The sequence below is a fragment of the Musa acuminata genome, chromosome BXJ1-8 (assembly GCF_036884655.1).
Source record: "Musa acuminata AAA Group cultivar baxijiao chromosome BXJ1-8, Cavendish_Baxijiao_AAA, whole genome shotgun sequence".
NCBI lineage: Eukaryota > Viridiplantae > Streptophyta > Magnoliopsida > Zingiberales > Musaceae > Musa > Musa acuminata.
The window spans coordinates 10,944,417-10,967,386 of record NC_088334.1 but is presented as its reverse complement, the minus strand read 5'-3'; the positions used below and the strand labels follow the sequence as shown (position 1 = coordinate 10,967,386).

At 40.6% G+C, this 22,970-nt stretch overlaps 4 protein-coding genes across 6 annotated transcripts; 2 read left to right on the top strand and 2 right to left on the bottom strand.

Moving 5' to 3' along the window:
* Positions 1-451: 451 nt before the first annotated feature.
* On the bottom strand, positions 452-6,833 carry LOC135587499 (uncharacterized). 2 transcript variants are annotated; one of them, XM_065078990.1, is made up of 7 exons: positions 6,675-6,833; positions 4,225-4,419; positions 1,529-1,597; positions 1,373-1,448; positions 1,237-1,301; positions 962-1,067; positions 452-837 (listed from the first exon to the last, which is right to left on the bottom strand). In XM_065078990.1, the coding sequence occupies exons 2-6, from the start codon at positions 4,405-4,407 to the stop codon at positions 984-986; spliced, it is 477 nt and encodes a 158-aa protein (XP_064935062.1). In that variant the 5' UTR covers positions 4,408-4,419; positions 6,675-6,833; the 3' UTR covers positions 452-837; positions 962-983. The 2 variants fall into 2 exon arrangements, with proteins under 2 accessions (XP_064935062.1, XP_064935063.1); XM_065078991.1 differs by having other exon boundaries at positions 452-833.
* Positions 6,834-7,315: 482 nt separating this feature from the next.
* Positions 7,316-8,911, top strand: LOC103994498 (uncharacterized). The gene is made up of 2 exons (XM_009414852.3): positions 7,316-7,694; positions 8,302-8,911. Exons 1-2 carry the CDS (start codon positions 7,407-7,409, stop codon positions 8,797-8,799), a joined length of 786 nt encoding a protein of 261 aa, XP_009413127.2. The 5' UTR covers positions 7,316-7,406; the 3' UTR covers positions 8,800-8,911.
* Positions 8,912-11,417: 2,506 nt separating this feature from the next.
* LOC135587496 (dihydroceramide fatty acyl 2-hydroxylase FAH1-like) lies at positions 11,418-14,840 on the bottom strand. 2 transcript variants are annotated; one of them, XM_065078984.1, is made up of 8 exons: positions 14,686-14,840; positions 13,551-13,620; positions 12,999-13,091; positions 12,722-12,918; positions 12,517-12,622; positions 12,142-12,288; positions 11,866-12,023; positions 11,418-11,747 (listed from the first exon to the last, which is right to left on the bottom strand). In XM_065078984.1, exons 2-7 carry the CDS (start codon positions 13,599-13,601, stop codon positions 11,904-11,906), a joined length of 714 nt encoding a protein of 237 aa, XP_064935056.1. In that variant the 5' UTR covers positions 13,602-13,620; positions 14,686-14,840; the 3' UTR covers positions 11,418-11,747; positions 11,866-11,903. The 2 variants fall into 2 exon arrangements, with proteins under 2 accessions (XP_064935056.1, XP_064935057.1); XM_065078985.1 differs by having other exon boundaries at positions 14,623-14,770.
* Positions 14,841-18,124: 3,284 nt separating this feature from the next.
* LOC135587497 (probable metal-nicotianamine transporter YSL12) lies at positions 18,125-22,615 on the top strand. The gene is made up of 6 exons (XM_065078986.1): positions 18,125-18,512; positions 20,281-20,444; positions 20,539-20,636; positions 20,727-20,861; positions 20,948-21,137; positions 21,218-22,615. The coding sequence occupies exons 1-6, from the start codon at positions 18,143-18,145 to the stop codon at positions 22,325-22,327; spliced, it is 2,067 nt and encodes a 688-aa protein (XP_064935058.1). The 5' UTR covers positions 18,125-18,142; the 3' UTR covers positions 22,328-22,615.
* The last annotated feature ends 355 nt before the right edge of the window (positions 22,616-22,970 follow it).

Here is a 22,970-nt window from a genome sequence, read left to right as displayed (position 1 = left end):
CATTAATCTTATCGACGGAAGTGGTATGGATTCTGAATCCATATCCGATAATGTGTAACATCCGAGGCTAAGACTCGGTACGATACTATGGATTAAAAAAGAATTTGAATTTTTATTATATAAAACTCCTTATCATGTGCTTTGCAATTTGAGAACTTTGAATATTCTGTTGATTAAAACAATAGAAAAATATATGAATAGATGGAAGCAAAGTGCTTTTAATCCTAGTGATAACGTTATTGTTGTTATTATCCCATTTTCTAATACTATCATCTATCATCTAATAATTGATCTTATCTTTGGCACTTAATTTAATACCATCAATAGCATAACTTGAGTTCTCACACTTTGAAGGAAACCCTTGGAATTGATTTGCCTTAGGGATTATGGAGTTGGAAAGTCCCAAGTCCATTCCAATATTATCAGAAAAAATATTAGTATTGCTGGGTCATGAACCAATTTTCTCATCATCATATCATTTCCCATCAAATTGCTGATCATCCATGTGACCCCATCAGGCTTGCCAAAAAAACCACAACAAATGATGGAAAAGTGCAACATGAGTGTGATGAAAAGCATTACAGTGCAAGCAAGTTCAGTAAGAATACCTACTAGAAAGCACACGATTCTCGGTTGGTGAACGAGTGAGGTTGCCACATGAATCAAAAGTGAGGAATCGAGTCCAGCTTGTAACTACCAAGACAAAAACAGTTGGCTGCACGATTCACAAAATGATCATTGATTCTTACACCGATGAAGAATTGGAGCTTCAAAACCACAAGCCATATGCACCAGCTAGTACAGGAAGAATGCTTATTTATCGATCAAACTGTCTTCCTTCAAAAAAAAAAAAATAGAGGAACAATCAATTCCTCGGTGTTCTCTGCATATTCATATTTCTCATGGCATAATCCAAGAGACGAGCACAGTTGAAATCAAGATTCTTATATGGTGGTGATACCTTTAATGCATCAGTATTCAGCTTAATCCAGGGACATCCCTCCAGGCTTCGGTCTGATATAACCCAAACTCCTCAGTTTTTCTGCCAGTTTTCTCTCTGCAGTTGCCTGAAACCAAGTCTCAAGGCAAAATATCAGTAAAGTTCTGGATGGAACACATGATATCAAATTTTTAGACAAGTATGCATTCACATGGGAATTAATCCTACACATGGATTGTCTGGAGAAAAAGTTGAGCTAATTGTTGGTATATAAATTAAGATAAGCATCTGAATACCTCGAGCATGGGGCTGTCTTTTGGTATATTGCATGCCACAATGATATTAAGGCCAGTCTTCAGAACTGAAAGAAGTCAGTGAGCAAACTGGTCAGTTGAAGGAAGAGCGCAATAAACAGTAATATACAGCAGTTACCTAATCGACGAGCAATGCCTGATCCAGTATTGTCAGAAGTGCCTCCTAGTATTGAAGTAACAGCAACTTGATCATTCTACAGAAGATCATCGAGGATAATTAAGTATCAAATATGATAGAGCCTCGTTACATCAGCAAGGATTTGAAGTTCAATACCGGTCTAGTGATTGCAGCAGCATACAGGTGACCAAACTTAGCAGTATTGCATCCAATCCATACAAATATCTGGATCAACAATATAGCACCAAGAAATATCACTAAAAGACAAAAAAGTGTGAACAAAGCAGTAACAATCACATAAGAAAGTGGAATGGTAATGTCATAAGCATGTCAAGTTCATAAAGTATATATAAGTTCCAACAGAAGAAAATGTCCAATCTATCAGCAGCAAGGATAAAATGGCATAGATATCATCTGTCTAAATCTGGTTCTGTAACCATGTGTGTCCGATATGTTTGGGTAATTCTGTGCCCCATCACATGTCTGTATTGGTTCCTAAATCTTGCTACTCAAAATCTTCCCGAGTAAGAATACGGCCATATGTGTTTAGCTCTATATGAATCTTAATTTCCAATTAGCTAATAATACCAAATTTTTATTGGACTATATTTGGCTTGGGAGCTTTGAATGTGATCTCATCAAGTTTCAAAAGGACTAGTGTAGGGTTTCTGCTCGCCTTGCCTTGAGATGCTGATCTCACTGCTTCACATCACCACAGAGGAAGAGTGGAGACTGGAGAACACAAAAAAGGGCCCAGGGATTATCAAAAGAAAGTGCTTTTGGTTTCATCACAATCTCCGATTGGATTAGATGATTTTCTTCATTTTCAGTTTTAATGTTAGTGTTACGTATAATACCAATGTCCTATGGAGACTAAGGGTGCCAACAGCTCTTGTCTCGCACAACTTTTAATCTTATGCATAGCATCTTCAAGCTTATCTTAGTTGCACATTAGTTATTTCACGTTAAGATCCACCTGATATTCAATGCAACTATATTAACACAACTAGTTGCGACATCCCAACAAGATCCATGTTTATAGCTCGATGCTGGAAGATTGGATATCTTAATACAATCATTTTTCCAGAATCAGTAAAGGTAGTGAAAAAGATTTAACAATAAGCACATACAAGTGGAATCAACTATTCCTCACCACAGAGGAGACAATGCAGTTAAAACCATAAATGCATTGTGTTTAATCATTAAGTCAGAGTTCAATTGCATTAACGCACATAACACAGCACATTTTCATGTCCAAGTTCCTCATCTTAATGCACATATATGCATACATGTATTTATATGCACAAAATATACACCATATGTATACATATAAGTATGCATAGATACATCTACATGCATGCTTTCCCGGCTGTTACTAGGAGACACACAATAAATATATGAGACTATTGACAATGAGTGGTCAAGATAAAAATTTGAAGGATATAATAGTTGATTGTCTCCACTAGTAATTCTCCACTCTTAAGGGAGAAGCATGAACAACAATCATGAACAGAAGATGAAATTGAGATTGGCGAGTAAAGTGAATGTGGGAATCATGGATATTAGCATCATGTTGCAACAATTTAACCAACTAATAAACCTTAATAATTTTTCCCTATTTTGTTCCTCTGACTTGATGCACCCAGCATCAAGCCCTCGATCTAAGATAGACCATCAAAACTAGAGAATCAAGATAAACAAAAGGTTATTTTTCATCCATTGCTGTAAATGGCTAGTGGCTTGCCAAACACTCAAAAGAAAATCACCATTCTTATACCACTTGTGTTTGCATGAAGGATGGTGCTGTGGTAATGAATAATTTGTTTCCAAGTACAACACAATCCCACCATCATATCTTCATGAAGGCTATAAAATAAAAGTTCTCACAGTTAAAACATTACTTCAATGTTTGTATTCTTGTTTCAAGAACAGTCTAATATATTTGACCACCTAATATGAGGTAGGACTAAAAGGCTGCAACATTTTATGATAATGTTCCTCAAGTTAAACAATAAAGCTTATGGCAAGGACATGAACAATACTTCAACTTCTGCCACTAACATAAAGAAGAAAAAAAATCTTTTTACTTCTTTACTGAAAAGGTTCTTATCCCTATTATGTGCAATTTTTCACAGGCAAATAAAAAAGGATGAGACCTGATGCCATGACAAACTTGCTGTTTAGAATATGGTTGTTAATGTTTCAACCTATGTAAATAGTATTCTATTTATTGCTGCACAAGTGATAGGTCTTAGGTCCGAGTCCTTGTATGAGCGTCATGTATGCCATATAATATAATGAAAATATATTCTAAATTTTAAAAGAAATTATAGAGTTAATGCTGGATATACCCTGAATTGGTGGAAGTCTAATGCACCCACCAATTGCCAACTTTTAGTTTAAAACTATGAGCCTACCACTTATAGTAACCGACCGCTTAGCAGAAAATATTGAACTATAAGCAATTTATAGTGTCATGTTGGTAGAACAACTAGCCTTTTTCATGAGCACACACTAAGCAAACAAGATCTTGAATTATTTGTAATGCACCAAAATAAGCATAGATATTCAATAACAACAGACTTCACAGAAATAAACATAACAACCTGAAGCTAAGGTTGATAAATTGGTGTTACAAAATAAATTAAAAAAAATAAGTATGGACCAAATAGAATATGTAGAGGCTCCACAAGCAATAAGGCTAAATCAAAAGCCTGAGAAACTATGACAAGTTGAACAAGACAATGGCAACAAAAAACAAGATCACAATATAACACCAGAGCAAGAGAAACTATATCAAGATGGAAGCAAATTAAAGCAATATATACATGATCTTCTAGCAAGCTAATAACCTGTTTTGCAAGTCTTATGATCTGAAAATGAAGTGTCACATCATGCAGATCCTCTGTAAAACAAGTTATCTGAAAATCACCATCCACTGCTTGGTTCTCTAATATCTTGCTCTTCCCATTGCAATCAGAATCTCTTGTAACATGTAGCTCTGAAAAGTTTCTGTCTAACTCTTCAGATGCCATGGTCGATTAAATCTGTAAAATGTAAAACAAGATATCTAGTTCTCTAAGAAATGATCATGAATCATCATACAAAAGTACGTCTTTAAAGAAAAACTGAGCATATTAATTGAACCTGTTTTAGATTCAAAGTCAATTGAAAATTATTTATAAAGCACATCCAGTGATTTTGTAATTTACTTACTGTTAAAGTACCTTGGTCATACAGTGTCAATTAACAGAAATTTGAATGTTTTAGACAACGCATACTGATAGAGCTTAAAATAGCAAGAAGCAAACATGAGCCCCAATATCAGTATGGTAACATACCTAACATGTATGATCTACATCTAGATTGATGAAGTTCATATGTTTATGTGAAGGTAAACTAATAAGATCATGCTCAACACCATAATCAAGAAACATTGGATCCCTTTCACATGGTAAATCAAACAATCACTAGTAGTTGTTGAATTATAATAGAGGCCTAGGTTAGTCCATGGTGATTTATTAGTTTTATATATTAACAGATTAAAAGGGATAATGATGAACAAGGTAAGAGTTCTAATACCTCCTATTCTCGTTTGTTATTTGTCTTCTCTATAAAATACCACTGCCATGCAATAGCAGCAAATAGAGATGAAGGCAGTGAGAGATCTAATAGAGTTGATGAAGGTTTCAATCAAAAAATCTTCTATAAAGTTGTGTTTAGACCATTTACTTGCCGTTGAAGTAATACATTGCTTCAGATGTATTATATGACAAACTGTTGATTTCTTTGCATGCAACAACATATACATTAGAAACCTCTGGCTATCAATTCATGGACAGCAGCAGAATTGAACAGATCAAATTAACCGGCAACATTAATTTCTTCCCCTCTTTTTGTAGCTGATGATGACGATATTATTAAGAACTTTGTTCTTCTGAAGTCTTTGAGTTAAAACCGAGCTGAAGCCACAGGTTAAAGAAAAGAATAACATGACGAATCTAATAAGGCTACACTTGTTCTTGATCTCTTCTTGTATTACCTATTGGTAAAAGAAATCAGAATTGAGGGATCATGTTTTACATAATGTTCTTTGATTGATGTCTTGGAAACCAATAACTTGGGATGTCAGCATCAGCATACTACTGAAAGCTTACTGACACCTAAAAAAAGCTGGTATCTTCCTGTTTGGATTTCAGAGAGAATCCATCTGGTCAACGGGAGATTTATGGACAGTGAATGTGCCCATGGCCTGATTGATGAAATTACAGATCTTTTAGATCGGATGAACTGCAAGTTTGTGCTAAGAGGAATGGAAAAGAGATTATATGATTATAGGAGGTCGAATCAGTGGGTTGTGGATCTAAAGAAGCTGTGCATTTGGTTGGAAGCAGGATGTCAACTACTGCCATAGCTACAGTGGCATAGATAGATTCCTCTTCGCATCCAGCAACCACAAAAACATTGGAAACATGTGAAAAAAGATGGTGTATATTGTTAGAAAACAAAAGACTGGTATATTAAGTGGACACCAAATTAATATGGGAGACTGTTTTATGCCCTGTTTTGCACAGTTGCATTGACAAGCATCATTCTATCCACAGTCAAAGATTCCGCAGGAAATTAGGTGACGTGGTCTGTGGATCAAGATGGATGTCTGAGAAGGAAATAGAGGAAGTTGATGATCACCAACTCGTCATGTTAATTGGCTAAAGATGAGTCCCAGGAGCTCAAATTTTGCTGCTGAGCCAGCATCTGGTTCCTTCTTTGACGACTAACATTCCAGGAATCGGTTTTGCCTTCACCCATGGCAAACCTGCATTCCCCACTCTTTGTCTTCACCCATGGCAAACCTTCACCCATGACTAACATACCAGAAACCATTCCATGAACTAGTTTCGTAGGGGACATGGAAGACTCATTCTCATGCAGACTTCAATGGGGAGTAGCAGTATGTGAGACGTGTGGAACATGGTTGTTAAACTTGGTTTTCTACTTACGATCGTAAAGAGGGCCATAAATCAGGGTCAGAAGAAAGGAGATCACATGAGAAGGGAGGATACAGAGGATAAGAAGGGGACGAGACAGGAGGAGAACAGAGAGGAGGTGAGGAGAGGATAAATCAGGATAGGAGATGGGAGGAGAAGAGACGAGAGAAGGGATAAGAGATAAGCGAGGAATAAGAGAGAGGAGGAGAGGAGAGGAGAGAACAGGAGAGGGTAGGAGATCGGAGGAGAAGAGAGGGAGAAGACGGGAGGAGAAGAGAGAGAGGGGCAGGAGAAGAGCTTGGAGAGAACTATACCAACGGCTTGGCCTGCGACAACGGCAGCGGGAAGTGGCGCCTTGCAGCAGCGGCTTGGCCGGCGATGTTGGCAGCGGCAGAGAAAAAGCTAGGGCTCGCTCGTCGCTCGCGTCTTGGCTTCCGACGCACGCCTCTTCCGCTTCGCTTTCCTCTACTTTCTCCTTTTGTCTCTCCTAGCAGCGCATTGAGTCGACTCGATAAACTCGACTCGGACGAGTCGACCGATTGTACCAAGTCGACTCGCGAGTGAACCCGAGTCCACTAAATTTACTTTTCAGAGGCCGAGTCAACTCGCTAGGCTTAATCTGGGCCGTAAGATCTCACGATCCTACGGTCCAGATCGTTAGTTTGATAACATTGGTGTGGGAAGCGTTTTGATCTTATGAAGATCGCGGACCATCGTAAGACCAGCATTGCATTCTCTTCTTCATCTCTCCTTGAAGAAAAGATCAGATTGGTGATAGATTATGAACTAGTTTTCATCTCTCGACGTGTAACACATGCTTGTCCTGTCTTCATCAAACTAAATGACTATAACGAATCAGAAGGAAAGGGTTTGGAGGAACAGTGTTCGAGTCGCTGTGATTGACTGGGAAACCGTTCTCCTCCTCCGCGATTATTCCAGCGTGGAGGAACTCGTCAAACAAAAGCTTAAGTTTGGGGTCTTCTCCAGCTAAAACTAAACGCCTGTTTCCTCCCTGCAGTTGTTCTTCCCCGGCTCTAATTGCCGCTATGTACTTTGAGAAGCAGAGCCCCACAGGAGTGCAACGCAAGAGGAGATTCTCCTCCTGCATCCCCTGCTTCCTCGGCTCTCCCGTCTCCGACTCCGACGCGTCGCAGCGGCCGCCCGCCGACGCCCGGTCCGGGCGCAGGCACTCGGCGTGGTACTCACGTTGCAGGCTTCGGAAGGAGGAGGAGATGACGGAGACCGCCCAGCTCGACGCTTCTGCCAGAGCCGCGGCCGACGCTAAGGTGACTACTGCGGCCAAAGACAGCCTGTCCAAGAAGTCTTCTGCCAAGGTCAGCGATATCCACAAACTCGCGACTCTGTCGTATTCCTCTTCTTCCTGTTTCGACGGCCGCTGGTTCGCTTGTCGGCCGGTGTCGTCCGGCGATGGGCCCCTTCTAGATATGATCCAATCAGTGACGTGGGGTCTGCGCATGCGAGGCACGTGGGTTTGAAGCCCCGACGCGCAAGCGCCCGGGAGAGAGCATCAGCCGGCGCACGACTCTCGGCGCACTCGCCCCGGGTTTCGCTGCGGTCGGATACGGGATGGGTGTTCTTATTTAGGGTCGGAAGGTCTTCTACGTCGGGCGGAAGCTTCTGCGGGGCCCAGCCGACGTCCCATAGCGGCGGCTACGTGCTCTTATACCCTAAACAAACGGCGGGGTGGGGCTCACCTGATAGGGTCAACGCCATCGAGCGAAGGGCGTCTGATGTCTTTGGGCCCACCTAATCCTCGACATCACAGCCGTCCATTGGGCTCGTATTTATACCGACACTCCAACAAGTGATCTCTATGGTTACGAATACGACATGGAGATACCATACCGTACATTATGTACATTATATCATTAAATCAAACTCAATTAATTATGACCGTAATGGTTATTATTGTTGTCACAGGATCGAAGAGACAGCATCGAGCAACAACAAGAACAAGCTTTGAGGCGTCACACAAATCCCCGTTCTCAGCACACAAGTCTTCCCAGTATCTCGCCCAAATACAATGCTCGTAGAGCACCAATTCCGCGTTCGACCCGAACCAAGTCCAAAGGCAACGAACCCGTGACAGCCGAGCACATTCCCGGTACCTCCACCGATGACTCGGCTCGAGCCGCCGCCGCGCTTGAGCCATTTGTCGGCGTAGGGGTCATGGTGGTTATATTGGCCGTCTTGGTCTTCTCCGGCCGAGCCGCCGCCGTCGTCTACTTGTGTTGTTCCTTGTTCATATTGCATCTCTCGAGGGTGATGTCGACGAGACCAGCAGCAGCTCATGATGAGATCGCATCGAGAGAGGTTGATATGGACTCCGATGAGTACAAGAAGAGGGTGATCTTAGAGGGTTTGCTACAGCGTGATTGTCGAAGGTCATCGAGCACTATCATTCTCGACAATACTTGAGTTTGTATGAATTTTGTTTTATGATTTATTCTACCATACTAATTGTAGCATCGAAACATACATTGAAATCAAAATAAAATGCATGCAAATTTGCACTTTAAGACCTCCCAAAGTGACAGATTCATGCGTACATGGTTGTCGGTGAAGGGAAGCAGGTTTCAGGTTGACACGCCTTAGCTCTCGCTGCAGCAGGACCACAAACTCTCCCGAAATGAATGCTGTCTGAAACTGACAGTGCTCGGCACATTTTAATGGTGGGGGAGAGAGGAAAAGAAGCTCATCTGTGACTTAGTTGCTGCGCTTCTCTCCATCATCAATGTTACAGTGACTTGGAGAGACAGCTCTCGACTCTTTCAGTGTAATTAAGAGACCTGTTGGCGTCGTTGGCGATACCGGTGCGGTGTCCCAGTCGTGGGGTTCTGGCCGGCGATGCTGGCGACCTACCACATCATCTCGGCGATCCCGGAACTGATACGGCACGATATGTTCCTTCGCAGTTGCATGATCCATGCTTTAAAGCTCGAGCTTCAATACTGGCTTGGTTCTCCTCACTCGCGATCATAGCCAATCCTCTCTACCATCGGTCTCACTGCGAGCAAGTCGCACGAGAGCTGATGCTAGCAGGCCAAGCGAAGCTGAGCTCGAAGGACTTGACGTGGTTGGTGGGGGATCATGCTTCCCAGAAACTAAGATTTGTGGTCTGGCTTCGAGTTCTGGTCAATTCCTTCCCCGGAGAAGAGGTTGATCACCACAGCGAACATCCTCCGTTGCTGAGGCTCTTCGCACACGATCGAATTCCCCAAGCACTGCCAATTGGGCCGTTGATAGGTCATGACGTCAACGAAGGTAGATGCGAGCAGAGCTTGCGGGAGAACGACCAAAGCAGCTTCCCAACTCTACTTGTTTACCGCTGGGTCGGGCACTCGGACCAAAGCCATGCGACAGACTCTTATAGATTACCGCTGTAAATTTTTAGATTTAAAAAATTTATATTAAAATATATAATTATAAATTAAAATTTTTATCATTACTTCGTAACCAATGCAAATTATAAACAGACCAAACGGTTGCACAAAAAAAGATTCAAAATTGTTCACTACAGATCGATCTCTCTGTCCATACGACATAAATTGAGGTTGTTAAATCTTTGATCGTTCCTCTACATGCTGTGCAAAGTATGAACAGATATACATGAACATTATATTAAATATTTTATTTATAATTTTTTCCGTGACAAAACGTTGACATCGTGAGTAGTACGGTGATGATCAATAACAATAATGGAGTGATTCAAATATCACGAAAAATAGTTGAAACTTTTGTTTGATTACTTTCATTTGCTGATTTATTCCCCATCTCCTTGCATATGATGGAGTTCAAACTTATATTCTGCACGTTAGTATGTTAATGATCGATAGTATGTAACACTTGTGCATGTGAATATTATTATTAAGGACATAAATTGTCATACCTGCTGGATATGTCAGCATGTCCTGCTGCTTCTGTTTCTCTGTAAATAAAATAAAATAACAGGGAGGCACAAATCTCTGTCAGTGTAAAGCACCACTTAAGATCTTAAACAAGTGGCAAAAGCTCATGCTGAGTGAAGGAACCATTGGTCAAATGGAATCTGTGGGTGATGGCACATGTGTTAGACCATAGAATTAGGCTGTAGCTGCACTGTTCTTCAAATCATGGCCAGCTTTCTCTACCACCTTGGAGAGTTGCATCCTGTGGTACCCCAACAGATATGCTCCAAACTAGGGAATAATTTGACAGGTGAACCATAGCTGTGATGTCTATGAAATAAATCTCATGTCAATAAGTTGGGGTTGGATCTCAAGAACATATTAGCAAGTTGGTACTGAAGCAGTCTATGATTGACAAGGTCTGGTGGAGAGGTCAGATCTTTACTGAAACCTTTGTTGATATTTCAGACATCAGAGAGACTCAAGGAGTGGTGTTAAACTGATTCCTTTGAGCCATCTTTTTCATCTGAACTCAGAGCCAGTAAACACCATATTGTTGTACACTGGAGAGCCTGCAACAAGTATTTTTCAGATGCAACAGTTCTCAAGTAAGAGATAAGAGGACTTGGAACAGTGTTAACCTGCTAAATTGATACTTTGCCAAAGGTTTCTCTCTCTTATTTCATTCAGGTGGTTGTTCTAATAGATGACAGTGCATCACTCTATCCACTTTGTGGGTTGTGGTCCAACTAAGTGTTAGAAGGTGGAGAATTCAAACTTTGAAATAGACAGGGAAAAATAGCAAGCTACTAAAAGTACCTCATTGTTATCTATCTTTTTCATGCAATGGCTTCCCAAAGTTCAATCCAGCAAAAATAGCAAGCTAACTAATTATCTTTTTAACAAGCTCAGTCCAGCAAAGTTTCACTTTTCATGCATACAGAAATCCAGAGAAACATTCTAAAATCAAGTCAGCATAGCACCACTACAATCTGAGTAAAAGCTGAAGCTACAATGTGGATCATCAAGGGTAGTGCTTCAAAAGCCCAACATAATGGCTTCCCAAACTCCTTTATCCAATTGCATAAAATATGAACATTTGCATATTATCATACCGGCAAATAAAACATCCCAGGTAACCACTGATGATTAATAGAAGCAATTCAAGAACACTATCACGGTTGAAAAGGTCTTGTCTCCAAGATCACACAGAGAATCAACCACTCATAGAATGGCTAATAGAAAGTTTCAAACTACAATGGATCTTTTGTACAGATGATAAATAGGACAATCTAAAACATGACTGAGCTGTTGACTCATGAGAACCTACAAGCAAACTTAATATAGATGAACGGATTGATCACACAAGTCTCGATTGCATAGATGTCACTATTCTCGGAATGAACAGGAACATCCATGATAAGATCATTTGGAGAAGCAGCAAATAAAACCACCAGCAGACTAGAATACCAAGGAAATCTGCAACAAAGATTTACAAAGCAGGTAGTAGGATCACAAGGCAAGGTGGCTAAGAAATGGTGAAGATAGAGTGATATGTATGCAAACATTAATCAGAAATGAGGTAGTAGAATCTAACCTCAAATTTACATATTCTTTTTCCACAATGCATAAGTATCAACCGCTTTGAGAAGAGGATCTTGTTGGGGGCAATGTGCCAAAGACAATATCCCAGAGTGAAGAAGTTATTCCAAACCCCTTGTTTTGAATTCTGAAGTGATGGTTCAGATGGTACCGCTGGAATGGACAAGAACCTTTTCAGAACCAAAATGCAAGTTTCAAAAGAAAAAAAGAACTATCAAGGAGCTTCCAGGTGTAACTTCTCTTTTAACTGTTCTCATCCTCACAGGCTCACCTTCAGATTTTTAGCTGGATCTTTGGATGGTTGTCCATGGTGCAGGTAGTAGTGAGTGCAGTCATACATAACATAACCGAACAGACCACCTCCGAACAATGCAGGAGTGGTTGATGGAGTGGCTATTAACTTAACCACATTCCAGAACTAGAAAAAATTGAAATGTATTAGCTTCTGAAGCTGCAGCAATACCTCTCTCGTAACTTTGGAAGGAAAATTGACCATGACAACCTCCGGATTTTACATTCTACTGTAAGTGACTAAAAGCATCAGAAAGAATATCGGACAGGCATCATGCTTGAAACTGAGAAAGTTGCACATACCATGTCCATGAATATAACAGTAAAGGATGATTTGAGTTTGTTAGGAGCTTACTGGTACACATAAAATAGCTGTGGCAGCAGGGGGGAAAACTAGCCGCAAACCATCCATGGGATGCTTGTGATGGCAACCATGAAGAAGGTAATGTGCAGTGTTTCCCCTATAACATGGTTGCCAAAGATGTGTTAACAAACATCTGGAGTTCATTTGAATTGATTTGAAGAAATAATGCACAAAGATTCTTGAAAGGGTTACCTACCAATAGCTCTCAGTTTTGATGTGGAAAAGGAAGCGATGCAAAGTATACTCGATCAAGGTCCACAGAAATATCCCAGTGGCAACCATCAGAGCTAACTGAGGGGGTGTATTGCCCATTTGGATTGACTTGGTTAGACACCAACCAACAACTGGCAGCCATATCACTGGAACCGCCCACCACACTGTTCGAGTTAAGAACTGATATATGCAAAAGCACGTATTATAAAATAGACCAATCAAGTTGTCCATGTTGGCCTAATGTACTGTCATTAGGTTACCTCCAATAAGTCATTTGCAAAAAATCGTGGGCCTTCCTTGCTAACTATAGGCTGGTGAACCCATTCTTGGTAAGCTTCTCCGAGATGACCCACCTAAGAACATTTGCAAGAGCTTGGTCAATAAGCAGTTACTGTCAACTAATAGTGTAGATTACTCAATAACAGTAAATATAAATTGATGGGATGCACTTTAGAAACATGTTTAATCAGAAAACAGAATGATGACAGGCAATCAAGAGAAGAGAACACTGAAGAGAGAGATTTCAATTTTTCAAGATCTACGTTGGATGAGACTGCATAAAATGATAGCTGCTAGTTGCTAGTCATTGACGCCTCATACCTCAGCTATCAAGGTTGTTGTTCTTCACCAACCCAGTTATTACTATTAAAAACCGAACAATGACAAAAATTTCTACCGGTTAACTCATGCTGGAGATATTCTCACCTTATTTAGTATGTATTGATTAACAACAGATGAAGCAAAGAAGCATTTATGCCTCACATGAAATAAAATACGAAAGATACATAGAAAAGAAAATATCTGAACCGCACCTGAAAAACGAGAGGCTTATTCAAGTCGACAGTGAACTCCTGTGCAACCATTTTGATGCTTTAGAGTATGCTGGAAATACATAGTCAGAAGTTATTATCATATGAAATAAATCGAGATGAAAGAATACATGCAAACACCAAAATGTTAAAAAGAAAGAAATATGATAGCGAAAAGTCATGCAGTATGATGAACATTCACTCAAAATCTGGCTTTCATCTTGTTCTACATTGTGTGCATATTAAAAGCTAGTAAGGCTTAACTATGATAGATTAACAAAACAGAGATTACAAAAGACTCATTTGTACAACAATGTATCCTCCATTTTTTTGGTCATAACCATCACTCCAACAACAAGACACAACAAAATACACAGATACCCTTTCCGTGGTTGAGAAATCAAAGTTGAGACACAATAATTTAGGTATGTGAAGAAAAGTCCTGTAGTCTGCTTTGCAAGTATCAAGTAAGATGTTAATGCAGATACCAAGAAATCAGAAAGATCGAATTCATGTGAAGCAATGGCGTACGAGACCATAATCTAATATCAGGCCATACAAATTTTCATGCCAAAACCTACATCGGATCCTTGTAACAAGCAAACAATTTTCTAGAAGGCTATATGCTAAATGACCCACTATCTTTAAGTGTTTCATGTTCCTTATTAGAAAAAAGAGGATGCAATTGTTCCTACTGATCTAGATAGCATATTCAAATCTATAGTGCCTCCATCTATAATACTTGTAGATAGCAAACTACAACAACTAAATGTTGACATGGTCACATCAGCATAGATCTGTCTCTCTAACACAACATTTGTCATATAGCCAACAAGAGAAAAAGAAAAAAAAAAATAGCCCCGGAATAGTATCAGAAAAACTTGTCACCCTCTCAAGGAGAAGACATCCACATAGCGTAGTTCCAAAGAAAACCAACTAGATAACACAAAACAGAGGTAAAATTAGATATTGCAGCCCAAAAAAAATCATTTAAGGGTAGAAATCTCAAGATGACAAGCACGTCTCGTCTCCTCGAAAGAACGAACAATATGGGTACTCTCACCCCTCCACTGACCTAATCAAGAACCACAGAAGCACAGACACCAGATCACTACAGGAAACGAGTCTATCTAAGTACCGGAACAATGCGGGGGGGAGGAACCCTAGAAATCGCCTCCCCGATTCCTCTCTTCGCGTTATCGCCCTGCGAAGGAGAAGAGACGGACTGGTCGTTTGGGCAATTCACGCCATTTTATCTACTGGGCGATTACTGCGTCCATAACCGGAGGGACGCCGTCAATTCCAACGGAATATACGGAATCCCCCAGAGTTCACGAGCCGACTGACGTTACGAGACAACACACGCCGAGATAATGTCCCGCTCTATGCCCAGGTGGTGTGACGCGAGTCGCTTTTCGTGTATGCAGCCACACCAACCCCTAAATGGTGAAACGCGATTCGATCACACCACCGGCGTTGCTGCACGTAGCGAACGTGACGACGGCGGATCATATCATCATGATTGAGTTAAACCTGTTTTGCTGTCAGATGTGTTCCCTCCCTGGATCTGATACTTGGAGCCAAAATATCAGACACATTAAACCCGCTGGTATCCATGCCTAGTATTGGGCGAGAGTGTGGACCCCTGCAGGTCCCAATGCGATTTGCTCAGTGACAGGGCAGGTGGGGGTTGCGGGAGGCCGAGGGATGTATCTGTCTCTTGGTGAAGCTGTCCGCGCCCAGGGCCCCCCCCCCGCTTACACCTCGACCACGTGAACCAAAAGTGAATATATATATATATATATATATATATATGATAAATTAAAAAAATTAAAAATTTTCATGTAAGGTTTCAATTTTGAAAAACTTCTATGGATCAATTGCCTCCTTATCCTTACATTATTTTTATGATCATCAGTCCATATCATCCATCTTGGATCGTTCTTATCGAACGTTAGAGGCATTACACGTACATAGACAAAAGTAACTAACGAGACTAACTCATGCTTATATAGAGGAGATGATTAATAACATTAGTTTGTACATTAAGGTGCAAACGACCACGAGAGAAGGGATTGATCGATAAGATTAACTTCTATGTGGAGACATAAACAACTAAGAAAGGATAGTTAACAAGGCAAAGGGGGTGATCAACGAGCGAAGATCGATGTTTCACGAGGGTACGATGATTATTTTTTAAAAAAATATATTATTTGAAAATTTTTTAAAATTAAAATATTATATAAAAAAAATTAAACTTATGGATTTTTTTTAAAATCGACCACATACTAATGAAATCGACATGTATCTATGTAAAAAAATATTTGACAAAGATTTCACATTTAATCTATGTTTATGAAATGGAATTCATACTATTATAGTGACATTGCAAATGCATCTATACTAACATGGGGTGATCTTCACAAAAAATAAATAGTTTTTGAGAGCAAATTGGACAGACATCATTGACTTAGAAGTCTTCTCATAGGATGATTTCTGTGTTTTGTCCACACGTTAGTCAACCAAAAAATTTCCAACTGTTATGTTCATTCTAGAATATGATCCATCAGTTTCAAGACAGCGGATGCTGCCGGTTTTATAGACTTTTGTTGTGGGAAAGAGTTCATCACTCGTCTTGTCTTCCACACTTTGCTCTCTTCTTTTCTAATCCTTTGACGAGATCAACCATTGAATTGATGTTGCTTGCCACTGCAATAGGTGGTCGATTCAAGTCATGAAATTGATATGATCCGATCAACCTTTTTACCATTCAAGACTGCATATTTCAGTCTATTTCCTGTAACTCTACGCATGAAAATAGTTTCTTTCATCATCATCATCATCATCTTATTGATTTGTATTACCGAGTCAAAGTCTTACAACACCATAAACCCCGGTGAAGATTGCAACGGTTGACTTGCATGGAGTGCAGCTGTCTCGATTCCAAGCTGCGGCCCGCAAACAAATGCAGGTTTGAATGCTGCATTCAACTCCTTGATTGCATCTCAGTCATGGCGTGAGATCCACAAGCCAGTTCAGATCGAACCTCCTGGTCGAACAATATCTTCAGCAGCCATGCAAGAATCCTGGTATGAACTGGATCTAAGATTTCCAAGCTACACAGTTTTCAGCAGTCAACGAGAAGACCATCCCCACCCCCACTTGATATCTTCCAGGTTTCCAAGCTTTCCAGTTTCCAGCGTCCCCACTTGATAATATCGATGTTGCTGCAGCTCTTGGTTACCCAACCAATCCACGGTATCAAAGTGGTTCGATCGGGTTCAGAGATCCGAATAATATAGTATTTGATTGTTTTAGATATGATCCATGCATGCTCAAGTTAATAATATAGCATTTGATGTTATCGAAGACAAAAGAACTTGAAATTGAGGTGTGAAACATTGAGGTCAACAGTTTCTTGGCAGTGTTCATCCAAGTCTGGAAACAGGATATCGAAGAAGACACACAACAACAAGAAACACTAAGAAGTGGATGTGAATACTTACCAATCTGGACTGGTGACACAATAAAGAATCTACAAACGTGGTGGAAGAGAAGATGAGGAAGCTAATCTGGACTGGTGACACAATAAAGAATCTACAAATGTGGTGGAAGAGAAGATGAGGAGGAAGCTAACACAATAAAGAATCTACAAATGTGGTGGAAGAGAAGGAAGAGGGAAGGATATGAACACTTCAACAGTGTCAGTGAGGATTAATCTGGTAAAGCAGCAGCTTTCATATCATTTAGTTTGTGGAAGCCATATCTGTGCTCACACCAAGTCAGTACTCGATCTTGATTGAGTGCAGGCCCTCATTACTACTCCATATCTGTGCTGTCTTCTTTCCCATGGGAACTGTCTAATGAACAACCTTTCACTTCAAGTATAAAAGGATGTATATTAATTAGTGTGAGAAACACTAATTAGGATAGAGATATTAGTAACAAAATTAAAATTTGAATGTATCAATTAGTTTAGTCGGTAAAGATTTATCGTAAAATCATTGATTTTAATCTCACATTCATCACCTTATCTTTTTTTTAAAAATTAAATTTTAAAAATAATTTTATTAACATTAAATTATGATTTTTTTTAAAAAAATCTTTCATCATAAATGAGTTGAAAATTGTTTAAGGTTGGAAGAAATATTAATATAGTGGTGAAAAATATGAAAGAAAATATTTATTATTGAAATTAAGATCCTAATCCAATCAAGAAATCATGATAGGATAATAACAGTTTTGTTTTGTTTTGTTATGCTTTTGATCAAAAGATAAATCAGAAAACAAGAACTTGGATTTGACCCTAACTTTCGGATCTACGAGCGGATGCGGATGCGGATGCGGATCTATCTCCTCGAAAGATTGGAGATGGATGATGATCTCGATGGCCGGCTTCCAAGTCAAATCCAATGAACCGTGGAATGCCTGCAAGTGGGTCCGCCGGATTCCTCTCTTCCCACCCATCTCCTCTGGCGCTCACACATCCCACGCATAGGTCGTGATCGGGATAACACGCTCGTGTCCCCACCGCCACCACGCCAGCTTTTCTTTAAAGCCGCACCGCGAGAGTGAGGGGAGAGGGAGGGAGAAGAATGGGGAATGAGGATACGAACGAGGTGGCGATGGCGGAGAACCCGAGGAAGGAAGAGACCGGGCCGGTGTCGGTGGAGCGGGCGTTCGAGGGGCAGCGGGTGCCGGGGTGGCGGGAGCAGCTGACGGCGCGGGCACTGGTGGTGAGTTTCTTCCTGTCGGTGATGTTCAGCGTGATCGTGATGAAGCTGAACCTGACCACCGGCATCATCCCCTCCCTTAACGTCGCCGCCGGCCTCCTCGGGTTCTTCTTCGTCAAGCTCTGGACCAAGGGCCTGGAGAGCACCGGCCTCCTCCGCACCCCCTTCACCCGCCAGGAGAACACCGTCATCCAGACCTGCGTCGTCGCCGCCTACGGCCTCGCCTTCAGCGGTATTGATCCTCTTCTCGCCCTCTCTTCTTTCTCCTGGCTGCTGTTGCTGATTTGGACGCTTGCACCGGATCATTCATCATCCGTAGGGTTGTATGTGTCGGATTGCAGATCCTGATCGAGGCGGTGGATGGGTGATGGGTTGTGGATTTGGAGGCTTGTGGCATTAGGTGACGTTTGGAAGTTTGTGATCATTGCCTTGCCACTTGAACTCTGAGTTTGGCTTTTGATCCGAGGAAGCAGAGAGAGCAGAAGCAGGATTAGTGACAGAATTGAAATCGGATGAGAGATTGAGAAGGGGAAAAGGGGGAGAGAGTAAGGAATAAGAAGTGGGATCTCATGGAATCTTAAGCAAAAATTCCATTATATGATCTATGTTGTTTTCTCTTGGGTTTGTGTGGATTCTCTAACACCTCATGTGGATTGAGGAGTAGAAAAGAGAAAAGGGGATGAAATAGCACAAATCTCTGGTTCCACTAAAAAGAAAAAAATCTCTTGTGATGACAAAAGAGTTTTTCTTGGATTTTTACTAATTTATAGATTTTTTTTTTTAGTTAAAGGAATCTATAGCTAAATATATGTTTTATTACACTTTATCAAGGTAAGCAAATAGCATTGCTGTACAGCTTTATCCAAAAGCATTTGCCATTCATTAATGCCTTAGATACATTGTCACTGTTGCTTTGATTTGGTAGAAGCATTTATTAGTCTCTGACATAGGGAAACAGACTCCATGGCTCACATAAATGACCTAAACCTATTCTGATACCAACTCTACCAATCTGATCCATAACTTAAAGTGCTCAAGAAATTTCTATCCTAGTTCATGATCCATGGTTTATATTATATAACTTACATATTTGGACTTGATGGGTGACATGATATATCCAAAGGTTTACATTTGAACTTGTATGGAATTTTTTTCTCGGTACGAGACTTCTGCGGAAACTAATAGTTTGAGAGGTTGGAAGGGAATTCATGTATTGAAACTTGGACAATAGAGCGGTCCTAGATAAGCAATTTTGGTCAACTTTTGTGGTGGTGGTCACCGAGCTTGAATTTCAAAAGAGACATGTATCTTGGACCACCATGAGCAACCAAGTGTAGCTGGCTTCAACTGTTTTTTGTCTGCTCTCATCTTTGTGGAATGTAGTGTGGATATTTTTCTTGCGTGCAGAGGGCCATTATTCTTTGCCCCATTTTAGATATTTACAACACTGGTTAGGCTATTTCTTCGAATTGTCTTTGTCCCGAAACATTGGATTGAGGTGAGTCTAGTATCTCTATCAAACCATATAACATGAGTTTCAAAACTTAAATTTGTCTCGGGAAAGAATGATAAATCGTAAAGTAGTGGTCTTCTAGAACATCAATTAGCAATATTAATATATAGTATAGTTGTAAAAATAAATAATCTTTTAGCTGTAACTATGTTTTGAGAATATTAGTTATATCAATGATCATATTAATGCGGTAGTAGTCTTTGATTTTATTGCTATATCCTCTGATAGTGTTGACTAATATGAGCACAAATCATTCTCCATCTGGAAGAACTACAACAAGACTGTATTTCCTTTTTTTTATTATATATATCTCTGTTCATCGTCTTATTAAAAGATCTCAGTTGCAAGTTGGATTCATCTTGACAAAGAAAACTATGAAATTGCTCGACTACTCTAGCAGACAATCTGAATGCCTTTAACCTACAGCGAGATTGCTTTTCCTACCTGTCTTATCTGTATCATAGTGCAATAAAGAGTTTGTGAACAGGTGGTTTTGGAAGTTACATTTTCGGCATGAGTTCAAGAATTGCAGACCAAGCAACAGAAGAAAATAATTCACAGAACATAAAGGAACCAAAACTCGGATGGATGATCGGATTTATGTTTGTGGTTAGCTTTCTTGGACTATTTTCTCTTGTTCCCCTCAGAAAGGTGAGTCCAACTTTTACAGTGAATTTCTAGTAATTAATAGTGCTTTCTTTTCGGGTTTCAACAGTATAATTGTTGACGGGAATGCTTATTTCAGATAATGATCATTGACTACAAGCTGATCTATCCAAGTGGTACTGCCACTGCATACCTTATCAATGGCTTCCATACTCCTCAGGGTGAAAAGCTGGCCAAGTAAAGATCTTTCAAATGTCTAAACTTTCCTTCCTCTTTCCATTAGTTCTTTTCTGAGAGATTTGTTCCTGAACTTTGAATTTGTTGCAGAAAACAGGTCTGGACATTAGGCAAGTTCTTTGTCATTAGCTTCCTGTGGGGATTCTTTCAGTGGTTTTATACTGCTGGTGACGATTGTGGATTTGCAGCATTTCCTACACTTGGTCTTAAAGCTTATGACAACAGGTATCATGGACAACCTAAATTGTCTCTATGTAGCTTTGGGAGAAAGTATGGTCACGTGATCGTGGGTTCTTGATGTATTTTATCAGGTTTTTCTTTGATTTTTCTGCTACTTATGTCGGAGTTGGAATGATCTGCCCGTATATGGTGAATATATCTGTTCTCCTTGGAGCCATCCTTTCTTGGGGAATCATGTGGCCTCTTATAAACAATCAAAAAGGCCACTGGTATTCAGCAAGTCTCTCACCGACCAGTCTTCATGGATTGCAGGGTTACAGGGTAAATTCTCACTCCTTTACTATCAATTGGTTACCGCCACATTTCCACCCTCTCCTATTCATCTTCTGTCCATTGTGCAGGTCTTCATAGGCATTGCCATGATTCTCGGTGACGGCCTCTATAACTTCTTGAAGGTCCTACATCGAACAACATCAGCCTTCATTACCGCAGCACGGAAGCGCCCCACAACGACTCTTCCTGTCTCAGATGATGACCGCCCTACAACAACACCCACTACGTTTGATGATGAAAGGCGAACTGAGGTCTTCCTTAAAGATCAAATCCCAAAGTGGGTGGCATTTGGGGGCTACATTGCGGTTGCCATTATCTCCATCATTACACTTCCTCACATCTTTCCTCCTCTCAAGTGGTATTTCATCTTGGTTGCCTATGTTTTCGCCCCAGTTCTAGCTTTCTGCAATGCCTACGGTTGCGGCCTCACGGATTGGTCTCTGGCCTCCACCTACGGAAAGCTTGCTATCTTCATCTTTGGAGCCTGGGCAGGTGCCTCTCATGGCGGTGTGCTTGCAGGACTGGCAGCCTGTGGTGTCATGATGAACGTTGTATCCACCGCATCAGATCTCATGCAAGACTTCAAGACCGGATACTTAACTCTAGCTTCCCCACGGTCCATGTTTGTGAGCCAAGTCATCGGCACTTCCATGGGTTGTGTGATTGCTCCATGTGTTTTCTGGCTTTTCTTCAAGGCCTTCAAAGACATCGGCATGCCTGGCAGTGAATACCCAGCACCTTATGCCATTATCTACCGAAACATGGCAATACTTGGAGTCGATGGCTTCTCGTCGCTGCCAAAACACTGCCTCACTCTCTGCTACATATTCTTCGCCCTAGCCATTGCAATTAACTTGGCAAGAGATTTGTCTCCCAAGAAGGTGGCGAGGTTTATTCCGATCCCCATGGCGATGGCTATACCTTTCTACATTGGATCATACTTCGCCATCGATATGTTTGTGGGAAGCGTGATACTATTCGTTTGGGAACAGTTGAACAAGGCCAAGGCAGATGCCTTTGGTCCTGCAGTGGCATCTGGATTGATCTGCGGCGACGGGATATGGACTCTACCGCAAGCAGTCCTCGCACTTGCTCAAGTGAAGCCACCGATATGCATGAAGTTTCTATCGAGGAAAATGAATGACAAAGTCGATGCGTACATCGGAACCTTATCGTAGTACCTCCCTCCAGGGAAACAAAGGGGAAAACAGGATGCCCCTCAACTTCAGCATTTTATAAGCCAAATCTATGCATCCCCACAAGGAAGATGCCACAGGTGGATTGCGCTGTGATTATGTCCAGAGTTACTTTTATCTGATGTCTAGTGTTTTCCTTTTCTAGTGGAAGAACTCATAGATCTGTGATTACACTTTGTGCTACTATAGATTGGTGTTGATATTGTCCAACTTTGATCACTCAGAAGTGTTGTGTCTTATAAAGTATAATCTTAGCTGTCACACAATCAATCATTTTGTTGTTTGACCAAAGTTACACTGAGATGATGACACCAACCCCACCTTCCTCTCACGACAGTTGACTTTGCTTAAACAAAGCTGGTGGTAGTCATCATGCATATTCTAGGTATCAAGCACTAATTAATTTAGCCAAAAAGATAAGCTTAAGAACTAAGCTTAGCCGCCAATCCCACTCAATTATGGTGCCTTCTTCCTCTGGTGTCCATTATGATCATGCTTAAGCTAATGGTCAAACATTAAATACTCCCCTGATTGTATAATGATCCCAATGCAAAATATAAATATCGTGTTCTTTACATAATAAACATTTCATTATTAAAAATTAGGTGATTTAATGATGACACAA